Source organism: Suricata suricatta, chromosome 6 (genome assembly GCF_006229205.1).
Source record: "Suricata suricatta isolate VVHF042 chromosome 6, meerkat_22Aug2017_6uvM2_HiC, whole genome shotgun sequence".
Taxonomy (NCBI): domain Eukaryota; kingdom Metazoa; phylum Chordata; class Mammalia; order Carnivora; family Herpestidae; genus Suricata; species Suricata suricatta.
The window spans coordinates 25917581-25945441 of NC_043705.1; the positions used below are offsets into that span (position 1 = coordinate 25917581).

Here is a 27861-nt window from a genome sequence, read left to right on the forward strand (position 1 = left end):
GCCCTCGACTGGCCGCGATGGCGGCGGCTCTGGGGGCGCGGGGGCCGCTGCGACTCCTGTTCGCGACGCTGCGGGGCCGGGCCCTAGGCTTCTCAGCTACGGTGAGTGCCGGGGCCTGCGGTGCGGGAGGAGGGCGAGGCTCCGCGGCGGTGTCGGAGGCGGGGGGACCGACCCGGGCCGGACTTGGGACCTTGGGGGGCCCCAGTCGGGCGCCGGGCACCTGGTCGCAGACGGGTCCGCCGCACCGTCCTCTCCGCCTGGCTTACACATCCAGTCGTCTACGAAACTGCTGTCCGGAACAAAACAAAACCGAGCAAGAGTTTTGTTAAAGTACGAAAAGTAGTTGTAAAACTATCTGATGCTTAAGGTCACTTGAAGTGACGAAAGACGCTGTGCCGCTAGATTGTGCGCTCGCTGAGAGCAGGGACCGGCTCCGCAGGGCGCGCAGGCCGGAAACCTGCTTGAGTTAACTCACTTGTTTGGGTGTGATGTTTTTGGAGGAATTAGTAATAAATTATCTTTTCTTAGAAATTTGTCGTGACAAGTCTATTCCGCTTTCGTCTTCTACGGGGCGTTCCGTCACTTTTCTTGGGTTAGAAATTAATGTATTAGGATAAATTAACTTGGTGGCAAGTTTTGACACGCAGCACCACCTAGTGGGAAAATGTTGCATTAAACTTGATTTCATCTTCCCTTTGCTTGTTAGAGCCCCTTGGCAGTTTGAAGGTGTTTAACGAGAGAAATGTATTTTTTTATTAAAAAATTTTTTTACATTTATTTACTTTTTGAGAGGTAGAATGAGATAGAGCGTGATCAGGGAGGGCCAGAGAGAGGAGACATAGAGTCTGAAGCAGGCTCCAGGCTCTGAGCAAGCTGTCAGCCCAAAGCCCAATGCGGAGTGAGAATCTACCAACCGTGAAGTCAGATGCTTAATCGACTGAGTCACTCAGGCGCCCTTAACGAGAGAAATTTAAAATAGCTCTATGATGGAGGAAGATAAGCACTCTGTTTCATGACCATTAAGGTGAGAACACAAATGGAGTGCTTACTGTCACCTAAGTGTGTGCTAAGGCCTACCTCTACCCGAAGTGCTGATGATTAACTAAAATTATGGGGTTCCGAGGAATGAATAAACACATCATTTGATTGCCTTCCCCTGCCAGGCTCTATGCTGGGTGCCTTCACATTCACTGTCTCTTCCACTGAAGTCTTTCAAAAAATGTCCCCAGGTAGATGTAGTACCCTCCCCCTAGACAGGAGAACACTAGTATCAGAGAAGCTAAGTAATTTGTTCAGCATCTCACAGCTGAAGGTAACAAAGCTAGGCCTTGAATCAAGTTTGCGCTCTTCAAATCCTATGCTTTTCCCTGTCTCCCCCATCTCCTGCAGAAAAAAAAAATTAAGTCCATTCCAAAAGGTTCTGCAGAAGGCGTGTCTCCAGGGGGACCGTCTGTGTTATAGACAAGGTGTCTCTCTCTCACAGTCCTGGACACGTCCCTGTTCTTGCACAGACACGTGTGGTGAGTGTGGAGTGTGTACCACTGGTTTCACTGGGCGGTGTGCGTGGCAGAGAATGTGGATGAAAACCGCACAGCACGTTCCCCTGACTTCAGGTGACTCTGCATTGCCCACAGCATGGCTAATAGTTTCCTTCGCAGCTACTCAGGGAGGACACAGAAAATTTAATTTGTTTCCCTAATGATCTGAATTGACGACATATTTAGGTGACTACTAAGAATTTTAGGGTATTTCTTGTAGTGGGTCACTGTAAAACTAATGAATAGATGTTTTGGTTCTTAATAGTAAACCCCGGGGCTCCTGGGTGGCTCAGTCAGTTGAGCGTCCGACTTCGGCCTAGGTCATGATCTCACTGTTCATGAACCCGCGCATCGGGCTCTGTGCTGACAGCTAGCTCAGAGCCTGGAGCCTGCTTCTGATTCTGTGTGTCCCTCTCTCTCTGACCATCCCCTGCTCATGATCTGTCTTTCTCTCTCTCTCAAAAAAATAAATAAATGTTAAAAAATATATAAAAATAGTAAATGTATCTGATAATAAGTCTTTAAATGTTTTTATTTAATAAAGAGTTAAAAATTTTTTTTTTCTCTTTTGTAAGTTGTGGGCAAGGGTAGCTGACCTAGCAAGGAAGAGAAACAAAAAAATTAGCAACCGTTTTTCCTCTTTTTAGGGTAAGTTATCTTAAAACATTTTTTTAATGTTTATTTATTTTTGAGAGAAAGAGAGAGATGCACTGGGGAGGGGCAGAAAGAGAGGGAGACACAGAATCTGAAGTAGGCTCCAGGCTCTGTGCCCACCCAGGGCTTGAACTCATGATCTGTGAGATCATGACCTGAGGCCAAGTCGATGCTTAACCGACTGAGCCACCCAGGGACCCCTAGAATAAGTTATCTTAAAGTAAGTTTATTTACTCTGCCATGTTATTCACATCAATGTCAGTGATAAAAGATTTCAGGATTTCTGAAGTGGGCTCAACTCAGCCCCCAACTGCCATTTGATGAGGAGTCCTGATAGTTTTGTCATTCTGGGTGACAGTGCCTCTCTCCCCTGAGCCATCAGTAGCCCTGCGGATAGGTAAGGTAGGAGGTATTGGTTGACATTTATGTTGGAATGAGAACTAAGCTCCTCTGACTTGCAGCTTGAGTGTTTTTCTCTTCTTTCTCTGGCCATGATGTTTAGAGTTCTTTCAGTTAAAAAACAAATACCATGGGATTTGTGGGCCTCTTAACAGAACTCTGGGTTTGTGAATTTCATCACCAGGGTGAGTGGGACCCAAGTGGACACTGCTTTGGCCGGACTGGAGGGATTTGTTTTACTGGTGCCCTGAAAAAACTCCCTCTACTAAGGCTAGGGCTTTTTACCTGTAGGTGAAAAAGAGGATCTGTAGATTCCCAGATGTTATTATCCAAAATCCTGTGTTAAGTGTGCATTTGGTTTTTTTCCTCCTCTGGAGGTTAGTTTTTCATCAGATCTGAAAGGGGATAGTGAACCCAGAGAGTTAAGACCCATGTGAGTAAGCAGTAAAGGCTAGTAAAGTGGCATGCACCATCCAAAGAGCAGTGGAACCAGAATTTGGAGCCCTGAGTTCTAATTTTGGACCTGACCATGGACTTGCAGAGTTTCCTTGCATGGGTGTGCTTACTGAATTTCCCATGTCCTCAAATGGTGGCCATCCATAATGGTCATTGGTAAGATGACCAGTGGTAATGGTTATTGGTTGTATCTATAAAAAAAAACAAACAAACCAGAGACACAGAATTGTGAAGTTTGTGGCACCACAAAGGTTTGGTAAGACAACTTAACTATTGAGGCAGCTGATTTTGTATAGTTAGCCTTGTTTTTGTCTATTTTATAAGAACAGAGGAGCCAAAGATGGTTCCAAATTGTAGCCCTGAAGATTTGTTTTCCTATATTCCTCCATAAGGTAAAGAGCTATGAGTTTATTGGAGTTAAACTGAACCCCTACATTTCAGATATTGAATGTGTTCTTTTCATAGGCAGCAGACGTTCACTCTTTGACAGCAGAGGAGAGGAACCAAGTTATACGTGACCTTAAAGCAGCAGGATGGTCAGAATTAAATGGGAGAGATGCCATCTACAAAGAGTTCTCCTTCAAAAACTTTAATCAGGTAATTATTACATATTCTTGCTAGTGCCCTGGTCTGTTTGTGTCATCTTAGGCTTCATCTTTTCCTAATACTACTGGTTGTTGGGTCTCCTGTGGATCCAGGGTCTAAATCCTCTCTTTCAGTGGCAATTGCTCTGGCCTTGTTGACAGTTGCTACCATCTAATTGTGTGATTCTCAGATATTCTGGAAGGAAGTCATTTTGTCATTTGGAAAATCAGATTCTGAAACCATTGGTTTGGTGTTGGTTAGGATATATGGTTTCCTTTCAAATTCTAAATAACATTAAAAGGTGGTGTGAGTGGCAGGCACCTGGGTGGCTCAGTCAGCTAACCATCTGACCCTTGATTTCTGCTCAGGTCATGATCTTGTGGTTCATGAGTTCGACCCCCAAATCTGGCTCTGAGCTGACAGGGCGGAGCCTGCTTGGGATTCTCTGTCTCCCTCCCTCTCTGTCCCTCCCCTCTCTCAAAATAAATAAACCTAAAAAAAAAAAAGATAGTGTGAGTTTTTTACGTTTATCAGAAGAGGGCCAGAGTAAAAGCGATTGAGAAACATACACCTGTTTGATTTCCCCCACTTTTCTTGGACGCTTGTCAAGTTTTCTTTCTCCCTGTATGTGTATTTTAGTCCCTAACTCCAGCCCCAGGCTGTACCCTCTTCTCTGAATGGCTCATTTTCCCCCAGCCCGAGAGCCAGCCCCTGCAGCTTTTCTTAAAAGCTGACCTTCCCCCTTGGAGACTCAGCCTTAACAAGGTAACTGTTCCATTAGGGCCCCACCCTCTTTAGAGAGTCATCTCCCATGACTTACCCTGCAGCTCTCACTCCAGTGCGTTTATACAAGGTCAGTGCTTTTGACTATTTCATGTTTGTTCAGTTAGTTTGGTAATCCTCTGGGCAGATTTATTGTTTTTGTTTATATTAGGTGTCAGCATCTAGAAGGCAGAGACCATGTTTGCTTAAATAACTCTCTATTGTACCTGACACAGTTCTGGGTACAAATAGGCATTTGATACGTGCAGACATTGATTACAGTGTTTGCTGGTTTCTGGAAGGGTGTGTGAGGACCAGATTTCCACGAATGAAACCTCCGACTTGTTTTCCTAGTAAATGCTGTTGGCTCCGCTGAGCTCCGTGCCCTGTTCTGCTCTCCATCCATCTGGCTGCCAGCCTTCTGCTTTGAGTCTCCAACTCCTGAGGAAACCTGGACCAGGCCGACTCCCTGTCCCTGCTGCCCCCTGTGCTCGGCAGCTCTTGTTGGGGGCTTAGCACTCCGTGGCTGGTGGCAGGGAATCCCCTTGGTACAGTAAGCTCGTGCATAAGCTCTAGGTAGCATTTTCCAGGCTTATTAAAATTCTTACATGTGTACAGCTTGACTTCTTTAAGCCTGGGCTAATTTATTGGGCTTGAACATGTGGCTTAAAGTACTTGAGTAGTGTTGCCTCAGGCTCTGCCCAAGAGTCAGTCGTCTGGCCCACTTTACCCCTGTGCTTGGGGTGACTTTCAGGTACGGGAAGGAAGGGAAGCTGTGCAGGGCGTCCTCGATTGATTGTAACATTATTTATTGGGACATTTTATTAATTTGACTCCCCCCCTCCCGCCTTCACTCAGCTTTTAGGAGAAAGAGGCGCATGACAAGAAAATCAACCAATGTCAGGGAATGTATTCAGAGGACAAGAGTTTATATCCCAGGGTCAGTTTTCCAGCCAGGTCTCTTAGTAGGACTTCTGCATGTATAGTGGCCTGTAATTGCATCTGCTGTTGTGACGCTTGTCGGTGCCCGCCCGCCCAGAACCACCAGGAACACACCTTGGGCTCCGTTGAGCGTGCTGGGCTTATTTCCTTGTTGCAGTGAGGGAGACCGCACGCCCCAGGGGGCTGGGGAGCATCTCAGGAAATGGTATTGGAAAAATGGTTTGGCCTGATTAGATGCTGTCAGAAAATGGGCAGTTCTGTGCTTTACCAGTAGGGAGAGTTAGGCGAAAGTGGGGCCAAAGCCGGGATCAGGAGAGAAGTCGTTCAGGAGCTGGGAAGGAGGGAGGGTGTTTGTATTTCGTGGTGTGGTCAGTGTTCACGTTTTGTCTGTGTTCACATAACCTTGCAGCCTGGTCTTGTTTTTGCTTGAACTGATCACAGTTACAGAGTGGCCTTGTCTGGAGTTGATATTCGTGTTTAACCCCAAGGTGTGAGAGCCAGGCGGCTCCCGGACATCAGGAGTCGCCCTTTCTCTTTTGTACAACCGATGTTCAGAGTGGTGACCCTTTCGCACTGATAGATCCTCACTTACCTTTTACTTAGGACAGAAAAGATACTAGCTTTTAATTACAAAATATTAATATAAAACACTAAAGTCGTATGTTGTAAATTAAAAAAAAATTTCTATTACAACTCCTCCCCTGTAGGTTTTCTTTTCTAGTCTTTCTCCACCGATAGTTTACTCACCATGTAGCAATTTTTCATGCAGTTAAAAATTTTAACAATCAGGTTGATTTTTATTGTAAAGGTAATATTTATTAACTCAACAAATATTTATTAAACGTCTTCTCTGTGCCAGGCACAATTCTAAGCTCATGTAGCTCCCATCCTAGTGGAGAAGGTATCGACAAATGAGTAGATAATATCATTTCAGGTAGAGCTAAGTGCCGTGAAGTAGCGTAAAGCAGAATACTGGGATGTAGGCTGATGGGGAGCGTACACACTCTGTAACATGGAGTTATCTGGAAGGCCCTCTTTAGGAGGAGACATCTGAGGCCTGAATCATGCGAAGGAGCTCAGCATGTGAATACCCTAAGGAACAGCTTTCGTGAAGGAGAGAAAAGCGAGTACAAAATTCCTGAAGCAGGCATGATCTTGGCCTGAGGAAGTACCAGAAGGCCAGTGCTCTGGAGTAAGCAGAAAGGAGAGACTGGTAGGAGACGAGGCTGAGGAGACAGAGCAGCCAGAGCACTGGAGCCTTGTCCGTGTGGTGAAGAATTCAGATTTTAGTCTGTGTAGGAAAGCTACTGGGATTTCAAGCAGAGAAGTGCCATGATTTGGTTATGTTCTAAGAAGATTGCTCTGGCTGTTGTGCTGTGGGTAGACAGCAGGAGAGCCACAGTGCAAACCAGAGTTTCCAGAGTGGAGGCAGACCACTGGGGATGCTATCATGGTAGGCTGGGTAAATGGTGATGGGTTCTGGAGGTAGGAGCAGAGTGGAGAGAAATGTAGGATTCCTCATATATTTCGTAGAGAGAACAATCAAGACTTGCTGTTAGATTGGCTATGGGTGAAGGGGAGAGGCAAGCATGGTCCCTAGGTTTTGGTGCAAAGTATAGGGTGAGGGGCGTCATTTACTGAGCTGAGAATGACGGGCTGGGAGGCAGGGTAGGGAGTTAAGAATCCTGTTTTAGACATGGCAGGTATAAGATACTTATTAGTCCCCCAAGTCAGCAGTTGGGTATGTGAGATCGGAGCTCAGGATGGAGATGCTGGTTTGAGAACTGCCAGCAGGGGTAATGACGAGAGCACAGAGCTGGCTGGCAAGAGAGCACAGTATGGAATGGGCAGGTGCGAGGCCCGGGGCGCCTGGCACGTCCGTTGTCACAGGGAAGAAGGCAGGATGTGTCCATATAGATGCAGGTAGGTCGCTACGTTTGTGTTGGGAAGTAGAGGCAGAACCATCTCTGCTGATAGCTTCTGTTTTCTCAGTGAGGTTATCAGTCGGGCATGAGCGGGAGTGGAAGGAGTGTTGGGAAGCTGGGGAGATAGGAAAAAGAGTGGAGTAGCCATCTTGGAGGCTGAGACAGGCCACTAATTGAGGGAATGTGGTTGGTTTCAGGGCAGTTTTCAGTGTCCCTGGAGATTTTTGGTCATATGCTATAAGTGAAGATTTTGTGTGTTTTGTCCAGCCGTGTTCAACTATTTGGGCACAGGGTTCGAGTAGGCACGGAGTTGGGCTTAATAAAGGCTGTACTTGTGTCAAATGAGTCCAGTTTAGGAGCTGACGGGCAGGGGACATAAGGGCATATGCAAGGCCGGAATTAAAATATCGGAGCTTGGAGTCTAGCTGGTAAGGAGGGAGGAGTGGCTGTGATGTGGGCGATGGACGGTGATGAGGTGGAGGTGTCAAGGTGGAGGTATCTCCTTACTAGATGCACATACCCATTGTCCTAGTCTAGACATTTGTCTTCTAGATACTGTACTGCATGGATGCAAAAATGGACTTATGAGGATGCCGGCCTAGAAGTTTCTGTTGCAGGCGGGCATTTCCATGTGCCCAGGCACAGCTTGAGATTGTGTCTCCCTGGCTGCAGCCCCACCCTTAGTGCGAGTTTGGGAGCCCTGCTGTGCCCCGTGCCCTCCTGCCAGGGTCAGTACTTCCCTGTGGCCTTGCCCTGTGGTGTCAACTCTGTAAACCGGAGGCAGCCACTCCCAGAACTGTCCCTTCTCTCCCTTAACGCAGTTCAGCCCACACTGGGTGTTAGCATGGATTTAAAAAAGTCTTGACTAAACATATAGGTAAAAATTACATTCTTTTTAATCCTCTTATGAACATTTTCCAGTTCTCTACCTAGTATTTTTTACTTAAATAAGTTTTCAGGAGTAAGGTTACATTAGGTTAGGTGTTACAGTTTTTAAATGGTTTGCTTATGCCAAGTGCATAAAATGGTGTTCCCAGTTTGCTTTAGAATTCATTTTTTTTATTACTGTACAAAATGAATCATATGCTTCAGAAACATTTTTAGTGACCTTGGGTGAAAAACCTATTTCTCAGAGCTTTGGCTTATTATAGATTTTACCGTAATAATAAGTAGTGAGTAAAATACATTAGAACTTTTTTTTTCTTAGTAGTTTTATTTTAGGATATGGTTAATTCCAAGTAGTCCACATTCATTTAATAGCTGAGATGGGTGCAAATACTTAGAGACTATAACTGTAGAATACTGAAGGGGTTCTAATTGTGTAGGTGGATGACGTGGCCATAGGTTTCTGTTGCCGATAGCCACGGCGTGTTGAGAGTTGGTGGTCAGCCTGACAGACGTGGGGAGACCCCTTGAGCGGGCAGAGCAGAGCAGGTCCAGGACGTGAGGCCAGGAGTTTCCACACTCAGAATGCTTGGACTCACACAGGGTGGGGTTGGCATTTGTAAGGGAGCTGTGCTTTTTTTGGTGTTTGTGTTCATGTAGACTTAAGGAGGGAGAGGTCTCTGAGTGACGGACAAGTTGACTCTTAGTTGTTTGGCAACTGCAGGGGTGACTGTGTTGAAAGAAGAGAATGTCAGAAACGCGGTGTGAGCGTCCCATGAAGGTAAACTGTGTTAGGTGTTCTAGTGTGTGGACAGGTAGGTAGCTTACAGAATAAGCCGCAGTTCAAAGCTGTGGAAGTAGGTGCAGGAGCTGAGGCTTTGGAACCCAGGAAAGAGCTTCTCCGGAAGCCAGCAGGTGGAGCCCTCCAGGGCCGGCCAGGCGGCAGCACAGCCCCCTGAGAGGGCTGGCCCGCTTCTCCCACCCCTGTTCAGCATGGAAGGAAGCTTAGTATCAGGAATAGGTAAGCAATGGCCCTGGGACACCTGACCTGGTTTGGTATCTTTTGGGCGAACGAAGAATTCCACGTGAAGGATCCACGGGGTCTCCCGTTGACTCTGGAGCCAGGAACTGCACTTTGTGAGAGAGAAGTGATTCCTGCCTTCCTGGAGGAGCGTCTGTTCTCTTCCTGTGGACCCGCACTCAAGGCATTCGATTTTGTTAGAATGAATCATATGAACTGGCCGACACTCAGCCAGTTCTGACCTACAGAAAATGGCCCTTTTCTTTCTAATGGCATGCCACAGGTATGGCTTGCAGGCAAGATCCAAGCTTTACATCTTTGACATGTCGTGCATCACATTCGGTTGCTGTAACTGCTGCCATCAAGAGAGTGGGGAGTTGGAAGGGGCCTTCTGAATGGCATGGGCTGTGAGGGTGGTGGGTTTGTCAAGGAGCCCCATTTCGTGCATCCAGCAGCACTAACACTGTATGTGAGTTTGGGGTTTGTAAAATGTTTCCTTCCTGTGCCCCCGAGCACCTGCCTGCTCCTGCCATAGAGCACTTGAAAGTTACTGTTGCTGACTTACTTTATAAAAACGTTTTATTGAGGAAGTTGATAATAGGCTCGTGGTTAACATTTTGAAATGCTTAGTGAAGTCAGAAGCTTCATGAAACCAGAAGAAAGACAACTGTTAATGAAAATCTTAATGGTCTTCACTGGGACAGGACTCTTACCAGTTTTCTTTGTGAACAAATTAATTCAAGTTTCATTGTGCATTTTTGTAAGCCAGCACTTGGTGCACGTCAGAGTTGAGTCAGTAAAGCAATACTATAAAGGTCGCATCTGACTCTTGCTCTGTCTGTTGAGGGTAGGGAGACACTTCCAGGAGGACGTTCCTGAGGCAGAGGCGTCGTATGGGTTAGGTAGTGTCCTTTGCTTTTAACCCACAGGCTGTTGTCTTTGTGTCTGGGAGCCGGGTAGAGTGAAAACCTTCCTGCGAACCCCACAGAGTAGCCTGTACTTCACTTGTGCCCACTGAGGGGCTTTGTAGCCTCAGCTGACCAGAAACCTGAGGGAGTGTCCTTCATTGCCACTGGAATGGAGAGGAGAGAGACATTTTAGCAAACGACACCTAACAGTTGAGGAGCTCACTAAAATATCTCTGTGGTATTTCCACGTTAGTGTTCGCTTTGGAGTGTCTCCTGGGCTTCCGGGGAGCCGTGGGCAGCATGATGCCGATGTCAGGCGGTGGCCGGGACATCAGGGTCGGTGTCCTTCAGCGTAGGGAAACTAGAGCCTAGAATGGTATCATTTGGAGTCTTGCTTCTGCTGTTTATTTCATAAAGTAAGTTTAGACCTGATGTGTATTTGTAAAGACACGTGTAATAGACAAGGGGAAATGTAAAACAGGTGTCACAAATGCAAATATGACACCACAGTGCGGTGTGAAAATGCTGTGCCCATTTTAATAAAAATGGACTTTTAACTGCATCGCTTTTCTTCGTTGTATAGTAAATCTTGTGTTTACAGAACTTAGCCTGAGTATATTGTGAAAGTCAAACAGCCAAGAAATATAATTTCCTCAGCAGTCTTTGTCTTGCCCTTTTACAGATGGCGTAAAATCAGGTGTGTAAAAAATAAAAAGCAGTTTGAGCTGACGTGAAAGGTATTTCAGATTTATGTTTTGCAGATGATATTGGTATGATTAATGCATTCATTGCTTTTTTTTATTGCTTTTCACAGATAATGTACATGATGAATGGGAAAGGTTGTGGGTTTAAATCTTTGCCAGCTTTAGACTGTGAATATCAACAGATGTTATCATATAAGTACTATAATTATTATAAAATAAATTTTTCATGAAATACAGTGACATAAATTTCATTCATGTAAATTGCTTTCATTAGTATAAAACCGTAGTGTAGCTGTTAGGGTTTGTGAAGCACTTTAGATGAGATTAACTTGGTATAATGTGGTCAGAAATGGTTGCTTTAAATTTAACTGACAAGAAAATAACACTCAAAAGTTAGGAAATTACCGAGGCATTTGTTTTCCGCCTGCGTTGCTGGGACCGCTTAAATAAGTTGAATATGAATTAATAACAACGGACTGCTGGCTCAGTAATTACAGAAAATAATTTAAAGGAGACCTTTAAATGATAACTTCAATGTATTTCGGTCTTGCTTGCTCTGTTCTGTTTTTCTTGAGTGTAGCAGCCCATTGCTTCAGCACAGCCGTTGAAGACAGCGTTCAGATTTGCAAAGCAAGAGTTCTGTTGGTAGAGTTTTGGTGCATTAGGGCTGTGACATAGAAACTTAAATTCAGCTTTTTCACAATACGGGTCCGGGCTGCGTGAAGGAGCGGCCTTGGCAGCCAGGCAGCTCTCCCTAGGAGCCAGTCCAATGGTCCGCTCCCACTTCTGTGTCTGGGGGTGTGCGGGGGCCACTTGCCCTCTGCCCTCAGGAGGCATTTAGCCCACCAGTGTGGACAGGTGAGTGCGGGGTCTCTTCTGCGGCTTGAAACTCTTTGTGTTCTGCTCTTTTTCCTATATCCTCGTAAGCAAAACAGGGAGAGATGTGATCTCCCTTGTTTTGCAGATAATTAATCGTCATATTTCCTGCCCTTCTGATCCAGGTTGGAATGGGCCATTTTAACTAAGTCACTGAATTTCACAGAAAGACCCTGAAGCCAACTGAGATGGGGGGATTGCTTTCGGTCACACTGGGTCACATCACAGTGGGTGTCAGACTTCCATCTCTGATTCCTGCAGCAACATTTTTAGATCCTACTATGATACAGAAAGTTGTTTTTGTTTTTACTTTTATTTTTTTCTAGGAGATCTCTTTTTTCCAAGGACTACCTGTTGGATTACTTTCCACCTTAAATGGGTTTGACAACGCTTCCCTGAGAAAGGCACTGTTCACCAGCTAAAACAAACAAAGCTGTGCTTGTTTGAGAATAACCCAGGTATCACTGTTGAGCAATCAGAGGTCATTTAATTGTATCGTTAAAATCAATCCTATCAAAACAGCAGATGCCACTCATGAATCTGTTTGCTCCTGTGCCCCCAAGCAGCAAGGCAGGGTTGTGCCTTCTACCATATCAGTCATCAGACTGATGCAAATGCCTTGTTCTCAGCCGTTGCGGCCCAGGCTGTGGACACATACGGGGCACCTGGAGCAGACCCGTCAGGGCCAGGCTGGGAGCCACGTGGTCTTCCCACCGAGGGCCACAGAGCCTCCCTGTGGTGGGACCAGTGCATGCAGCCGGGTCCTGAGCTGGCCACCATGGAGGGACTGGCTCCCCTCTGAGGGTGGAAGGACAGTGTGAAAGAAGTACATGACTCCGTTTGTGCCCAGAAGCCCCTCCAATTTGTGTGTGTGTGTGTGTGTGTGTGTGTATGTGTTTTAAGATTTCATTAAAAACATTTTGTTTTTAAGTTTACTTATTTATTTTGAGTGATACAGAGATAGTGTTGTATACGGGAAGGGCAGAGAAAGAGAGAGAGAGAGAGAAGAAGAAGAAGAAGAAGGAGAAGAAGAAGAAGAAGAAGAATCATCATCATCATCATTATCATCATCCCAAGCAGGCTCTGCGCTGACAGTGCAGGGCTCAAACTCATGAAACCCTGAGACCAGGACCTGAGCCAAAAGTGGGAGTCAGACACTTAACTGACTGAGCCACCCAGGGGCCCCTAAGGATTTTATTTTTAAGCAATCTCTCCACCCATTGTAGGGCTCAAGCTCACAACCCCAAGATCAAGAGTTGCATGCTCTATCGACAGAGCCATCCAGATGTCCCAGGACCTTCCAGTTTTGCTGGGGAGGGGGCACATCGGGATTGTACGCCACAGTTGATCTTCGCTAGACTGTGAGGCACTGATGAACTGAAGGAGGCGCACTCCAGCATGGCTGTCTGGGGAAGGGGAGTTTTATGAGTTGGTCCGCAAAAGTCTGATAGGTTGGTGTAGCCTCTTTACAGCATGGGGCATCCTCAAAAAATTAAAAATAGAACTACCATATGATCCAGTAACATATATTCTGAGGATACGTCTCAAGGAAATGAGAATACTAACTCAGCTCTCTGCATCCCTGTGTTCATAGCCTCATTACTTACAATAACTAAGCAACCTAAGTGTCCACTGATAAATGAATGGATAAAGAAGTTGTGGTATATATTATATATAGAAAACTCTGAAAATTCCACCAAACAATTGCTAGAACTGATAAATTCAGAAAGGCCACAGGATACAAAATTAATGTATAGAAATCTTTTCATTTTTGTACACCAAAAATGAAGCAACAGAGAGATTAAGAAAGCAGTCCCATTTGCAGTTGCACCAAAAATAATAAAATACTTAGGAATATACTTAATCAAGGAAGTGAAAGACATGTACTATGTAAGCTATAAAACACTGATGAAAGAAATTGAAGATGACATAAACAAATGGAAAGACATTCCATGCTAATAGGTTGGAGAACAAATATTGTTAAAATGTCCATACTACCCAAAGCAATCTACAGATTTAATGTAATCCGTGTCAGAAGACCCACAGCATTAGGGGCACTTGGCTGACTTGGCTTGTAGAGCATGCAACTCTTGATCTCCAGGTCATGAGTTTGAGCCCCACATTGGGCAGAGCTTATTAAAAACAAAACAAAATAAAACAAAACAACAGCATTTTTTTTTCCACAGAACTAGAACAAATAATGCTAAAATTTGTGTGGAACCAAAAAAGACCCTGATTAGTCAAAACAGTCTTGAAAAAGAAAAGGATGGAGGTATCACAGTTCCAGATTTCAGGTTCTACTACAAATCTGTAGTAATTAAAACAGTATGGTATTGGCACAAAAACTGACACATAGATCAATAGGACAGGATAGAAAGCCCAGAAACATACCCATGATTATATGCTCACTTAATCTTTGACAGAAGAGGCAAGAATATCCAATTCTTGGGAAAAAGACAGTCTCTTCAACAAATGATGATGTGAAAACTGCACTGCTTTCTTTCACCACAAAAATTCACTAAGATGGATTAAAGGCCTAAATGTGAGACAGACCTGAAACCATTAAAATCCTAGAAGAGAGCACAGGCAGTAATTTCTCTGAAATTGGCCAAAGCAACATTTTTCTACAGTCTTTTTTAATGTTTTTTTTTTTTTTTGAGAGACAGAGAGCGAGTGGGGGAAGGGGGAGAGGGAGAGAGGGAGAGAGGGAGAGAGGGAGAGAGGGAGAGAGAGAGAGAGAGAGAGACAGAGACAGAGACAGAGACAGAGACAGAGACACAGAATCTGAAGCAAGCTCCAGGCTCTGAGCTGTCAGCACAGAGCCTGACCTGGCTTGAACTCATGAACCACGAAATCATGACGTGAGCCGAAGTGGGGTGCTTAACCAACTGAGCCACCCAGGCATCCCAACATTTTTCTAGATATGTCTCCTGAGGCAAAGGGTATAAAAGCAAAGATAAACTATTGGGACTACATCAAAATAAAAAGCTTCTTCACAGTGAAGGAAGGAGTCAACAAAACTAAAAGACAGACTACTAAATGTGAGAAGATATTTGCAAATGACATACCCAAAAAAGGGTTAGTATCCAAAATACTTAAAAACCTTATAAAGCTGAACACAGCAAGACAAATAATTCAATTAAAAAATGGGCAGGAGACATGAAATACATTTCTCCAAAGAAGACATCCAGATGGCCAGCAGACACATGAAAAGATGCTCCACATCACTCATCATCAGGGAAATACATTTCAAAACCACAATGAGATACCACCTCATACTTGTCAGAATGGCTAAAATCAACAACACAAGAAACAACAGGTGTTGGCATGGATGTGGAGAAAGGGGAACCCTCTTGTACTGTTGGTGGGAACACAAACTGGTGCAGTCACTGTGGAAGACAGTATGGAATTTCCTCAAAAATTAAAAATAGAACTGCCCTACGATCCAGTAGTGGCATTACTGGGTATTTACCCAAAGATTACATAAACACTAATTTGAAAGGATCTATGCTCTCCTATGTTTATTGCAGCATTATTTAAAATAGCCAAATTATAGAAGCAGTCCAGGCATCCACTGATAGATGAATGGATGAAAAAGATGTGGTGTATATATGATATACACCCCCCCCTCCACATCCCTGCACCCACAATGGAATAGTATTCAACCAGAATCTTGGCATTTACAGCAACATGGATGGCACCAGGGAGTATAATGCTAAGTGAAGTAAGTCAGAGGAGATACCATATGATTTCACTCATACATGGAATTTAAGAAACAAAACAGAGGGAAAAAAGGGAAAGAAAGACAAACCAAGAACCATACTCAACTACAGAGAATGATGGTTACCAGAGGGGAGGTGGGTGGGTGGATAGGTGATGGGAATTAAAGAGTCCATTTACCGTGATGAGCACTGACTAATGTATAGAATTGTTGAATCACTATATTGTACACCTGAAACTAACATAGTACCATATGTTAACTACACTAGAAAAAAACTAAACTAAAAAAAGTGGTATATATTACAGCAGAATATTATTCAATCATAAAAAATGAGGAAACTTTACCACCTGAGGGCATTATGCTAAGTGAAATAAGTCAGGAGAAGATGAATACTGTATGATCTCACTTATGTGTGGAATCTGAAAAACAAAAAGACTTACAGAAAAAGAGATCAGGCCTGCTGTTACTGGAGATGGAGGGTGGGGGAAGAGGGAATAGGAGGAAGGTGCTCAACAGGTACAAAAAAACAAAACAAAAAAGGTCTGATAGGTTTTTTGAGGTAAGGAGCTAAGGGAGGGGTTAGCTGGTGGCATAGGTCAACAGGGAGAGAGAGGGCACATCTTATTTGGCATGTGCTTTGGGAAATGAGGGCCCTAAGTTGGTTCAGTGAGCTGGACTGAAGATTGGAAAGCTGGGTCTTGTGGTGCTGTCTTCCCTGGGTTTAGTGTTGTTTCAGGTGGAGAGTGTCTGAGAGCCAACTCTTACCTTTCTTTCCTCCTGCCTGGTCTCTTGAGCACCTCGATCTGTAACTGAAGTTATCTTGGTGATTAATTAACAAGAACTCAGTGTCTTTCACCAAGACTGTGTTCTGCTGTGGGTTCACTGGTCTCTCCCTTGAGTTCCTGTAGGAGATTTTTCTTTTTTCTTTTTTTCTCTTCTCTTCTCTTCTCTTCTCTTCTCTTCTCTTCTCTTCTCTTCTGAAATCAAGAATGGGATGCTCAACTGACTTGAGTCACCCAGGTGTCCCCTTCAGGAGATTTATAACAGCCTTTTACGTCTAGTCCTGCTTTCATTGCTCTTCATACTGCTTTGTTGTGACTAAATTGGTCTCTGCTCAGAAAATCCCATTTCCTTTCTTGTATAGCTCACAAGACATCATCATCTCAGAGGTTTTCAAAGCTGCCGACAGTCTAGCTCTAAACTTACCTCTCATTACTTCTCTACCAGAGGCCTCTTTACTCTGTTAGAGATTAGAACGGTAAGCTACCTGGTGAGAGATCATCTAATCATCCCCCTTGTTGAAGAAGTAGAGAACTAGAGGGATGGAGGGAACACAAAACAGTGGCCATGCTGGTACTGGAGTCAAGACCCCTAGCATCTTGGTTCAGTTCTTTACTACCTTTATTTAAGCTGTTCTTCAGCTCCTCTGTTCCATCCCACCTGTCCTATCCCAGTATATTCACATCCCAACCGCTTCTAGAAAGTTTTTCCTGGCATGTATGCACACAGCACTAATAAGCAATTACTATCCACTTACTGTATTCTACACACTATGCCAGACCCTGGGGATGCACTGATGAATGAAGCAGATATTGTCCCCATTTTCATGGAGCATACTACATATAGTAGTGGAGGGAGAGCATAAACAAAGCAATGACTATATAATAGCAAATTACGATAAGTGTTATAAAGGAAAATTCTAGTAGCTAATGCTTAATGAACACTTAAACCTTGGGCCAGGCACTATGTTGTAAAGACTTCACATGTATTTACTTAATCTTCACAAAACCCTGTGAAGTAGAGATTGTGTTCCTCATTTTACAGATGAGGAAACTGAGGTTTAGACTGAGTGACTTTCCCTAAACCCCACAGCTAATAAGCACTGGTGTTTGGGATTTCATCTCAGGCAGTCCCGAAACATTTGACAGCATGGATGCTGCCTCTCCAATAGAAGAGATGTTATGGAGCAGAATAATGGTTAAGACCTAATTAAGTTTGAGGACAGCCATCACAGAAAGTCTTTCTAAGGAAGCTCTGATACATTTTTTCTTTTTCCCCCTTTGTCTATTGAGGCATTTTATTTGCACGTTTGTATTATCTTCCTAGGAAAAGAATTCCAGGATTTTCCCTCCTGTGTTTTCTTCTTGATTCTTACTGGCCCATGATGCCAGCTGAGGTTGTCAATATGGTGAAATCAAACAGATGGCAACAGGTTATTCAACCATTTTTCTAGATCTCTATTTTGCATATCAGATGTAGGGCTGATCGCTCCTCACCAATTTGATCTGCTGGTGAGGTTCACAATTTTCCCACTGATTTGGTCATCTGTGATTTCAAACTCACCAGCATAACTATGCTTCATCTCACATTCAGAAACCTGATGGTGCTTTTGGAACACAGTCTTATCAGAAGGTGGCATTTGCCTCTCTTTTTGGCACTGGGCCTTGAAAGCATCTGCCACCACATGCACATGCGTCGTGAGGGTAGCATGCAAAGATGGCGGGAAGAGGACTAGGGGCCGAGTGCGAGGTATTATGGGAAGTGTGAGGGCTATTGTGAGACTTTGAAAAGGAAGTGGAAGTAGGTGGGTGGGCTAAGGACTGATACCTTTTCTTAAAAGGACCAATGAGAGCACTTAGAGGATGGAGTGGAAAGGGGTGGGAGGCAAAAGCCACAGGAGGAGAATAGTAAGGAGGCTGTGTGTTCACCCAGGTGAGACCACACCGTTAAGGTGCACCCAGCAGGAGACTGCGGACTGGGGCAGTGACAGAGGGCAAGCAGAGTGCTATAGAGGTTGCAGCTGTATTTAGGAGCTTACATGAGCAGGAACCAGTGGTGGCACACACAGCTCTTCTAAAGAGAAAACCCAAGGTCCTCTGACTGTGGAGGGTTGGTGATGGGTGGTGAGGAAGAAAAGTAGGGAGTGTTAAATATGATTTCCAGATTTAGGATCTGAGGAACTGGGTGGTCAGAAGTGGCCTTAAGCTGGGGAGGTATGGAAGAGGAACGAGATGGGGGTGCTAGGATCAAGATTTCTGGTTGGAACATTGTTGTGAATTGCTGGGAGACTTAAAGAATAGTTTTATGTCTGAATTAGGAACTTAGAGTAGAGATCTGGGTTGTGGGAAACTGGAGAGTCTTAGGTATGTGTGGGGAAAAAGCCAAGGTAATAGATGAGACCACGCAGGCGGAAACTGTAGTGTGAGGAGATAAGAGGGCTCAGTACTGAGTCCATTTTAGGAGTTGGAAGGAAAAGGAGGAGCTGGCAGAAGACTGAGAAAGACTTATTGGTGAAAGAAGAAAATCAGGCCAGTGTGTATCACAGAATCCTAAAGAAGATGATGTTTTATTTTATTAATTTAATTTTTTTAAGGATTCTTTATTTTTGAGAGAGAGAGAGAGAGAGAGAGAGCACGAGCGGGAGCGCATGCACCAGTGGTGGAGGGGCAGAGAAAGGAGAGGGAGACACAGAATCCAAAGCAGGCTCCAGGCTCCGAGCCATCAGCACAGAGCCCAACTACGGGGCTCAAACCCACAAACCATGAGATCATGACCTGAGCTGCAGTTGTACGCTTAACCAACTGAGCCAACCAGGCGCCCCAAGAAGATGATGTTTAAAAAGGGAGAGAAGAATTAGTTCTGCCGAGACTCCCAAGTAATACCAAAGGATGACCACTGTATTAAGTGGCATGGATGTCATCAATGACCATAGTAAGGATGGCTTGGATAATATGGGGGTGCAGGCCAGCCTGGACAGGAAGTGGAGCTCATGTCCTTATACAAATCTTTACAGCCATAGACGTTAGTCTCTTGTTTGCTCTTCCATTTTGCTTTCAGCCCCTGGGTTATCTTGTTTGTGGTGTTCTTTCAGCCTTGTTTGGTTGTTGAATCCATGAACAGTAGAGCTAGAAGGGATGAGGAGTGAAGCGGTTTGCTCACCTTAACAATGAACCGTCGGCAGAGTTAGCATGTGACTAAGTTCAGATTAGATCATGCAACAGAGAATTGTAGCTACTTACCTTTGTCTCTCCCGGTGTAAGATAGGAGTCCCTTGAGGGCAGACTCTGGTTGTACTTGTGTACATTTCCCACAGTACCCAGGCCACTGTTAACCTAGATTTGTTCGTTTGTTTGTTTTTAGTTAGATAGACCTAGGTGTATTTGGAATACACCTAGGTCTCCTCATTGGGTTCACCATAGGTGATCCTGGCAGTGCCCTTAGCCCCAGAGAGTTGTGTTTTCATCTGTCTCCTGCAGGTTATTACCTAAAATCCTTTCTCACCAGGGACTTTCCCCCTCCCTCATTTTCTTAGTCTTGGACACAGATGGTTCCTAACAGTGACTGGTGTTTTGGCTGCTGAGTATTTGTGTAAGATGGACGATCTGTAATGCCATGGTGCACTTCCCAGAAGAACAGCATGGATTGTGTCTTTGTTCAGTTTGCAGTTTTGAAGTATCAGAGAAGGAAGTGGGCTACTTGTGGCATCTGTAGTAAATTGCCTCCAATAATGAGAGACTGAGGTTAGCATTTAGAATTTTGGCTCTGCAGTCACCCACAACCTTTGTCTTCTGTGAATCTCCTTGTCCTGATGGCCCTTGGCAGATTCTTCTAGTCCTTCACAAAGTATCACACTGGGAGGAGACGGCCACAGGCCTGTCTGCCTGCTGTACTTTAAGCGCTCATTTCTGTTTCAAGACTTTTTATTGTTTGTTTTTGTTTTTGTTTTTTTAGAGAGTATGCGATTGGGGGGCAGAGGCAGAGAAGAGAGGGGGAGAGCGTGAGAGAGTGCGCAAGTCTCAAATAGGCTTTATGCTCAGTGCAGAGCCTGATGTGGAGCTCGATCTCATGATGCTGGGGATCATGACCTGAGCCAAAATCAAGTGTTGGACGCTCAACCAACTGGGCCACCCAGGTGCCCCTCAAGATAATTCTTTTAACCCCAGATCTGTTTTTTGTTTTGTTTTGTTTTCTTTTTCCCTTTTCTATGGGTACTGGTCTAGGACTTTTGGATGACTAAAAAAAAAATAATAACTTGGTGATGTTATAGGTAGGGGAGTTTAATAATTTATTGGATACATTTTTCAGGAATTCTTTTCACAAATTTTGATGAGATGAAAAATGTTACTTTAAGATCATTCCATATAGGTGGTAACTTTTTTTTTTTTAACATTATTTATCCTTTGAGAGACATTAAGCATGACAGTGTGAGCGGGAGAGAGAGAGAGAGTCACAGAGTCTGAAGCAGAGAGCCTGACGTGCGGCTCTAACTCACGAATTGCAAGATCATGACCTGAGCCAAAGTCTAGTGCTTAACCAATTGAGCCACCCAGGCTGCCCCTGTATAGATAACTCTTAATGTTGTATAATTTACCTGAAATATAGGCACACCAGTTGTCTTTATGAGTTTGGAGAGTCACAGAAATTTTATGAACTAAGGAGTATTTGTGCTTCTAGTAGGTGATAGAGGCTCTCTGTTAGGGACATGCGAGATTGTTTCGTTGAAGCTTTTCGGCAGCCTTGCAGGGGTAGGTGTTGTAACCCAGTTTGGACATGGTCAAGGCAGGGAACCTGCTCACACTTCACAGAGGAAGGGGCCAGTGGCCATCCTTCCAAGCCCAGGCTCTTGCCTTAAGGCCAAAGTTCTTGTCTAACTTGAATCTGTATTTCGAAGGGTTATGGAATAATTCAGGATGTGGATTGACTTTGCTTTAGAATGCTTTAGACCTTTGAATGACCAACTCTGCTGTTGAGTTCAAAACTGAGTCTATTTCTTTGTTTAGGAAAAAAAGTGTCTATTTTGGAAGGCCTAAATGAGGCTACATGTTCTTTGCATGTTTTGGAGAAAGGAGAAACCAGCTATTGTTTGGATTTTGACCTGTAAATTGCTATATGGTTTCCTATGCTTTGCCCTGATAGCATTAATTTATAAAACTTGATCATTCAGTTATTTGCTTTAAGTCAGCTATAGATTGGAAGTCAATCTGTGTCTGGGGAGGGAAGTCACTTCCAGATAGAAAGTCTGCAGAGAGCAGCTAAAAACTTTACTGACCAACATTACTTCTCTGTGGAGAGAAGAAAAACTTGTCCCGCCCTGAGAGACTCCAGCTTTCTGAGTCCCTGACCTTTCAGCTGTGGATACCTAGGTGTAGAAGAGAGGGCCATTGTAATGCTGAATGTCTGTGAGTATGATTCTGCTGTGTAAGCTTGAGGACGAGTCTCTTCCATCTTCCTGTTTGTTTTAACAGCAAGCTTTCTGGGGCTCCTGGGTGGCTCGGTCGGTTCAGCTTCCCACACTTGATTTTGGCTCAGGTCATGATCTCATGGTGTGTGGGTTCTAGCCCCATGTCAGGCTCTGTGCTGACAGCATGGAGCCTGCTTGGGACTTTCTCTCTCTCTCTCTCTCTCTCTCTCTCTCAAAACTAAAATAAACATTAAAAAAAACCTTGCAAGCTCTCAGTGGAAGGATTGAACATTTATGTATTACTTGGATACCCCACAGACATCAGCCAGGCTCTCTCAATCTCCTGGGAATGATGCACCCTTTTATATTTGTGTGATGTGTTTAGCTTGTTAATGAATACAACCTTGTGTCCCCAGTTGCATATTCTGTTTTATGATTTGAAGAGCACAAAAAAGTACAGAGAGGAAAATATATCTATAATCCTTCTCCCTACTTAAAAAGCAGTCTGTGTGCATGTGTACTTTGTATGTATATATGTATGTATGTATATATATTTGGGGTCATATTTAGATGTATTTTGCTTCATTGCTTTTTTTTCTTCATGTATAGTGAACATTTTTCTCTGTCAGTAAAATATTTTCCTTCATGACCTTTAATGGTGGGATATATAGAATATTCCATTGGACAGAAAGGCCATATTTAATGTACCCAGTACCTTTCTACAGTAAGTAACCATTTCACAGAAGAGGCTTAGTGAGCCTACCTTTTCTAAATGATCCATGTACATGCTGCCAGTTGGTCGCAAAAGTATCAGGGATTCATACCAGCTTCTTGTTAAAGAGACTCAGGGTCTTGATGTCCTTGGAGATCAAGGCATAGATCCAGTTACTTGTTAAAAAAAAGTAAATAGAAATCATCGCCTAGATTGAGTTGATCTACTGAAGCTAAAAAATCAAGCCCTTTCAAGTTACTTGAGAAGGTCAGAAGGAAAATGTTATGTTACAGGGCTTTGTAGCTACCGTTCTCACAGCTTAGTGCAATGATGTAGGGAATATTTTCATAGAAATGTTTCTCTTTTAGAGATTTTTTTTCAGATAAAGAAGGCTTGTTTAATTCAGGAAGAGTTATTTCATAGGAAATTAAATCTTTGTAAATCCTCTATCACATTTCCACACTTGCCAGTTCTCTGGCAAATGATGGCTTTCAAATGGTTCACAAAGGGTTTCTTAAAAAGAAACAATTCCATGTTTTCTACATATTCATCTTTTTATTTTTGAATTAGAGAGATGAGGGAAGCTTGCATTTTCTCCTTGTATTTGTCTATGGGTGATATTGGTGGTTTTTAAACTCAGAATGGTAGTTACTTGTAGTGATTTTTTAAAAACTGATGAGAATGTTTTCTTGGGCATGATGAATGACTCCAAAGGACTTTAAAAACACAGCCAGTGATGTTGGCCAGGCGCTGGAGAGCTGCTGCTGCATAGAGATCTGTAATTGTTACATCTTGGTTCGGTATGCTTGGTGGTGTCTAATCATGCCGTGTTCTTGGGAACCATGAAAGAATTTTCTTTTCAAGTCTTAGTACATCATTTTTCTGACGTTGATCAAAGGTTGGAAAACCAGTATTATATATGTAGCTAGGGCATTCATAACTGTCTTAATTCTTAATCTTTTGGCTATTTGGTTGAAATATATCTATGCCTCTTAAATATTGAAAGCATAATATCCTTTAACCTATAGCTGCAGAGTTAAAATGAATTTTATGTGAAATATTTAGTTGTGGACCACATCTTCAGTTTTTTATATGCCACAGTGGTCTTGTTTTTTTCCCTTCCATTGTCTGATAGTGAGGTCATTTTCAGTCCTCTGAGAAATTCTATTCCCAGCCAGATGCGGCTCATATATTAAAAGTAGCACCTGTGGCTAATATCACAGCAGCTTACCATAAATTTACATGGTAACTAGGATTATATCTGTCAAGACTGTTAAAAAACATCTAGATTTAATTTGATTTCCAGTATTGTAGAAGCTCTCCAACATTTTGCTTCATAACTATATTTTAAAAGTTAAAAATCACTCCATTGTTAAGTTTTATAGCACTCCTAGTGCCCATTAAGTTGATTTGTTCAATGGAGGTCAGAGTAAAGCAACTTGGCTACATTAAGATCGGAAACCAACCCATTTGTGACAAATTTAGTCCTTTCGTGTGAATCTTCTCAACGTCTCTACGCTGATTGGATTCAGGTGTAGCTTATGTCAGTAGCATTTAACCTCAAAAGAATGAGCAATGTGATTGGGTTGTTGTAAATTATGGAGCGTTTTGCCTTTGCTTGTTTAAACGTAGATGTTGACTCTGCTGCCCATGCCTGACTGCTCCACTGCATCTGCCTATAAATGAGTAGTTTGGTTTTAAAGACTTCTTGGAAAATTGGGGTGCGCGCCCTCACCCTTTTCCCTCCTTTATGTGCCCCTTCCTAAACTGTTTTATTCCCCATTATCCTTCAAGTCATCTCCCACATGTTATGATTTGTGCACCTGCACTTCTGAAATTATTTTGGAGTGTTATTATATCATGTTGTTCACCTACTTTCCAGCATTTATGGATACAATAATGATTCACTGTAAATCAAAATAATTTACAAGTTACAGAGAATCTACTCTTACGGATAAGAATTGAATGATTAATTTCTTTGGTGTCTTCCCATTTGAACGTGGGTCCTTTAAAAAGAAACTGCTAACATATTTCTTTGTGTATGTGAAAACTAACTCACAGTCCAGAACTGAATGGAAGTATAAGTTCAGCTTTCTGGACATTTAGTATTTTGACATATTAACAAATGTATGGCAGTTAAGAAAAAGCAACGTCTCATAGTCCTCTTGCTCCCGAGAGAGTCCTGAGTGTCGGCACGGCAGGTAGGGCAGCACGCAGCCCCTCAGGACGGGGCCAGGACCCTGAGTTGGCGTGCTGTGTTAGGTTGGAGCTCCGTGGGCAGTGTTGTGCTTTGCTGCTCATCTTTCTGGGGGGATCTTTGTAAGTTTTGAGCCCCAAGGAAGTGGAATGATAGCCAAGAATAATTATGCCGAAAAGGTTGTGGCGAATGGAAGATAGGATTAAGAAGAGTGAGGCTAAAATTATATACATTGAGTATATTACCTGGTGTAATTAATCACTTAACAGTATAAAAAATACTGTAATGTCCAGTTTGGAGCCTTGTAAGGTATTTTTATGGTGGATTATGACTTCTCTTTCGTATTTATATCTGTAAGATAAATTCAGCTTGTAGGGTAACCTGGATGCCCCATGTGTGAATTTGGATTGATACTTTTTCTACTCAGATGTCTGTGGAGAAGAGGGGTGAAAATAGAATGTGGGTGTGCCCAGCACCAGCCTCTCACATGGGCTTTCTCCATTGCTTCATCCTCTGCCTCCTTATCTTACCAGGTCCTCCGAGTTGACTTTTCTGTCCTCCACTCTCCTACCACACTAAGTTCCCGGGGTGGGGTGGAGGGAGGTCGGGGCCTATGTCCCAGGGCCCAGAGTCCAGGAAGCCGCTTGGTCTACAGCAGCAGATTGGCATATGTGTATAGCCTATACTTTCAGGATCACGCTGTTCAGGAGATGCCGGATCTTCCAGATACATTAAAGGTTTCAGATCCTATACGGAAAGCAGAAACATAAGAAATTTTGCTGCCCACAATTCTTTTTTCTCCTCCATCTTGCATCACAGTTAGAAGCTCACGTGTAATTTTGTTTTTAAATGTGTCACTTGATGTTCTGAAGGGGATAGGAATCATGAGCTGGCTGGCGACGAGGCTGCCTTGCTGTGTGGCCACTCTCACTGTCCCTAGATTTAGCCTGCAGAGGGCCCGGGACACCACATGTCCAGGGGCCAAAGACACAACCTTAGAAGGCTGATTTTGAGACTGGACATAAAACTTACTGTAGACGACCTGCTTATTTTCAAAGAGAAGTATGATTTCCTCTCAACTCAGAAATGACTTAAATCCTAAAATAATCCTTGAAGTGCACAGTGCCAGCTTTTATCACTCATTAATGCCATGTTACTTTAAGTGGTTTAGATAGGGGGAAGTGGCTGATCTGAAGCCAAATGGGCCAACTTTATAGCACTACATGTGTACAAAGCACTTTTGCATGCATTGGCTTATAAGGCACTATTTAGTTTGGTTCTTTCATAAGTAACATCTCTTGTTGAGACATGAAAACTGGTACTCACTGCATCTTTATTTAGAATTTTGTATTAAGCTGTGCAAAGCAGCGTTGTATAATTGTTTTTCCAGATGATAATATATGAGTAAAGTACATATTTCTCATTACAGAATCCTCACTTGGCAAATTTTGGCTGTTTTAATATAGTTGCTGTTGAATGAACAAATTGATTTCACATGAAACACTTTTCATTCACTGCATCAACATTAATTTTTTAAAATACATGCAACTTTTCCTTCACTGAATTATTTAAAAAGTTTCACTTTAAAAATAAGAAACTTTGTTACAACAAGCTGGTGTTGTACAGCTAATATTGTAATACTCTGGGTCTGTAATTAAAAATGGGCTCGACTGGCCAATGTTGGGAAAAGGCACAGAAGAAAGTTACAATACATTGCCTATTTACAAATTAACCATTACCTGCCAAAAGCACATCAGACCCACACAGCGGACATCCGCTAATCCACTGGTTAGCCGTTCCGGGCTCTAATGCACACTGTTTTACACGTTAACGGTTTTGAAGTTTCCAGGCCAGAGCTGACCTTTCACATGTGCTCCGTTCACAGTAGGAATCTCCACTCACTGCTTCCTGTCAGAATGGATTATGGTGACACAGCCCAGGACTCACTTTGGCTGCAATTAAGTTTTTGATCAGAATTATTTCGTTCACAAACAATCACATTTGTTAAAATGTTACATCTGCCCTGAAAACCACTGGCAGCCTCTCAGTTTATCAGTGTGATGTGACTGTAATTCTTCATTTGTTTTTCATAAAATGGCAAACCATCTTATATATGTTATTTTTTTTTCTTTTGCTGGTCTCTGCCTTTCATTTCATTGGGCTTGGGAGGAAACTATGTCTCAAAATTAGTATGGATCTACTCATAGACTTTGGGAATTTGAATGGAATTGTCTTTGGTGCAGAACAAAATTATCCAATTGAGCCAAGATTCAAACATTATTTCCGAAAATTGTTAGTGGTGGTTTTGTTTCTCACACGAGGAAACGTTTTAGCTTCATGATTGTGGGGGTTCGAGGTTTTGCTTCTTGGCCTGCAGTTCTGTACCCTCTGTGCTTACTGTATTGCTGCCTTTCAGTATTTATCATAATGCACGACTCAGGATCCATCACTGTTGCCACTCTCCTTGGGTACCAGAGACGAAACCTGCTGCTCTGTTAGCCCCGCCTGGTATGGTGCTTTGACTAGCTTTTAAAAGTGATTTTCTCACTGAGAAATGGCAGCAGAGATACCCTAGAGTAGCCTTTTCGCTGAGTAACCGTTTTGCCCCTGTAAATGGTATGGGTATCAGTGGCATTTTGAGTTTCACAGCCGATTTTCACTGTCGAGTGTTGTCATCCTTTTGAGAAGTACCCTGCTTTGGAGCAGAGGCAGTTTTGTGGTGGTTTGTGTGTTGGGTGGGGGAGTTTGGGAGCGTAGGGCTGGAGTTCGGATTTGAGTTCGAACCTCTGACTTCATGAAATGAACCTAATGAAATGAACCTCTGACTAATTTTTGTGCTGGAAGGGGCTGGGAGTCTGGTGCTGAGATAGTGCTAGGTAGTGGGAGGTGGTAGGGTTCACAGGCTGTGAAGTTAGGAATGCTTGAATGTTGTCTGAAATTCAAGCATTAGGTTTAGAAATTTTAATTACCTTAGCAAAGTTTTTTTTTTAAAGAGGGATAAGAGAGAGCATGTGCACAAGAAGGGAGAGAGGCAACTCAGGGAAGCAGGGGAGAGGGAGAGGGAGAGGGGCAGAGAGAGAGAGAGAGAGAGAGAGAGGGAGAGAGGGAGAGGGAGAGAGAATCTTAAGTAGATTCCCTGGTCAGCTTGGAGCCTTTCATGGGACTTGATCCCACGACCCTGGGATCACGACATGAGCCAAAATCAAGAGAGAGTAGGATACTCGACAACTGAGCCACCCAGGTGCCCCTAAAATTTTTAATTACTTTTAATATATATATTTAGAATGCTATTAAAGGAATTTATTACCAGGTTTTAAATTATTGCATTAAAACACAAACCATTTCCCATTTGTTTTGATATAACAAAACTTACTTTTTACTAACTCATAAAATTA

At 43.3% G+C, this 27861-nt stretch overlaps 1 protein-coding gene across 4 annotated transcripts in view; it reads left to right on the forward strand.

The window, feature by feature from the left end:
- Nucleotides 1-6: 6 nt before the first annotated feature.
- Nucleotides 7-27861, forward strand: part of PCBD2 (pterin-4 alpha-carbinolamine dehydratase 2) — a 49208-nt gene continuing 21353 nt past the window's right edge. For 3 of the 4 annotated variants that reach the window (XM_029942369.1, XM_029942367.1, XM_029942368.1), the window contains exons 1-2: nt 7-101; nt 3513-3644. In XM_029942369.1, the coding sequence (XP_029798229.1) occupies nt 18-101; nt 3513-3644 (216 nt within the window). In that variant the 5' untranslated portion in view covers nt 7-17. Of the gene's footprint in view, nt 102-3512; nt 3645-27861 lie in introns of those variants that run through there. The other variant, XM_029942370.1, reaches the window with a different exon arrangement.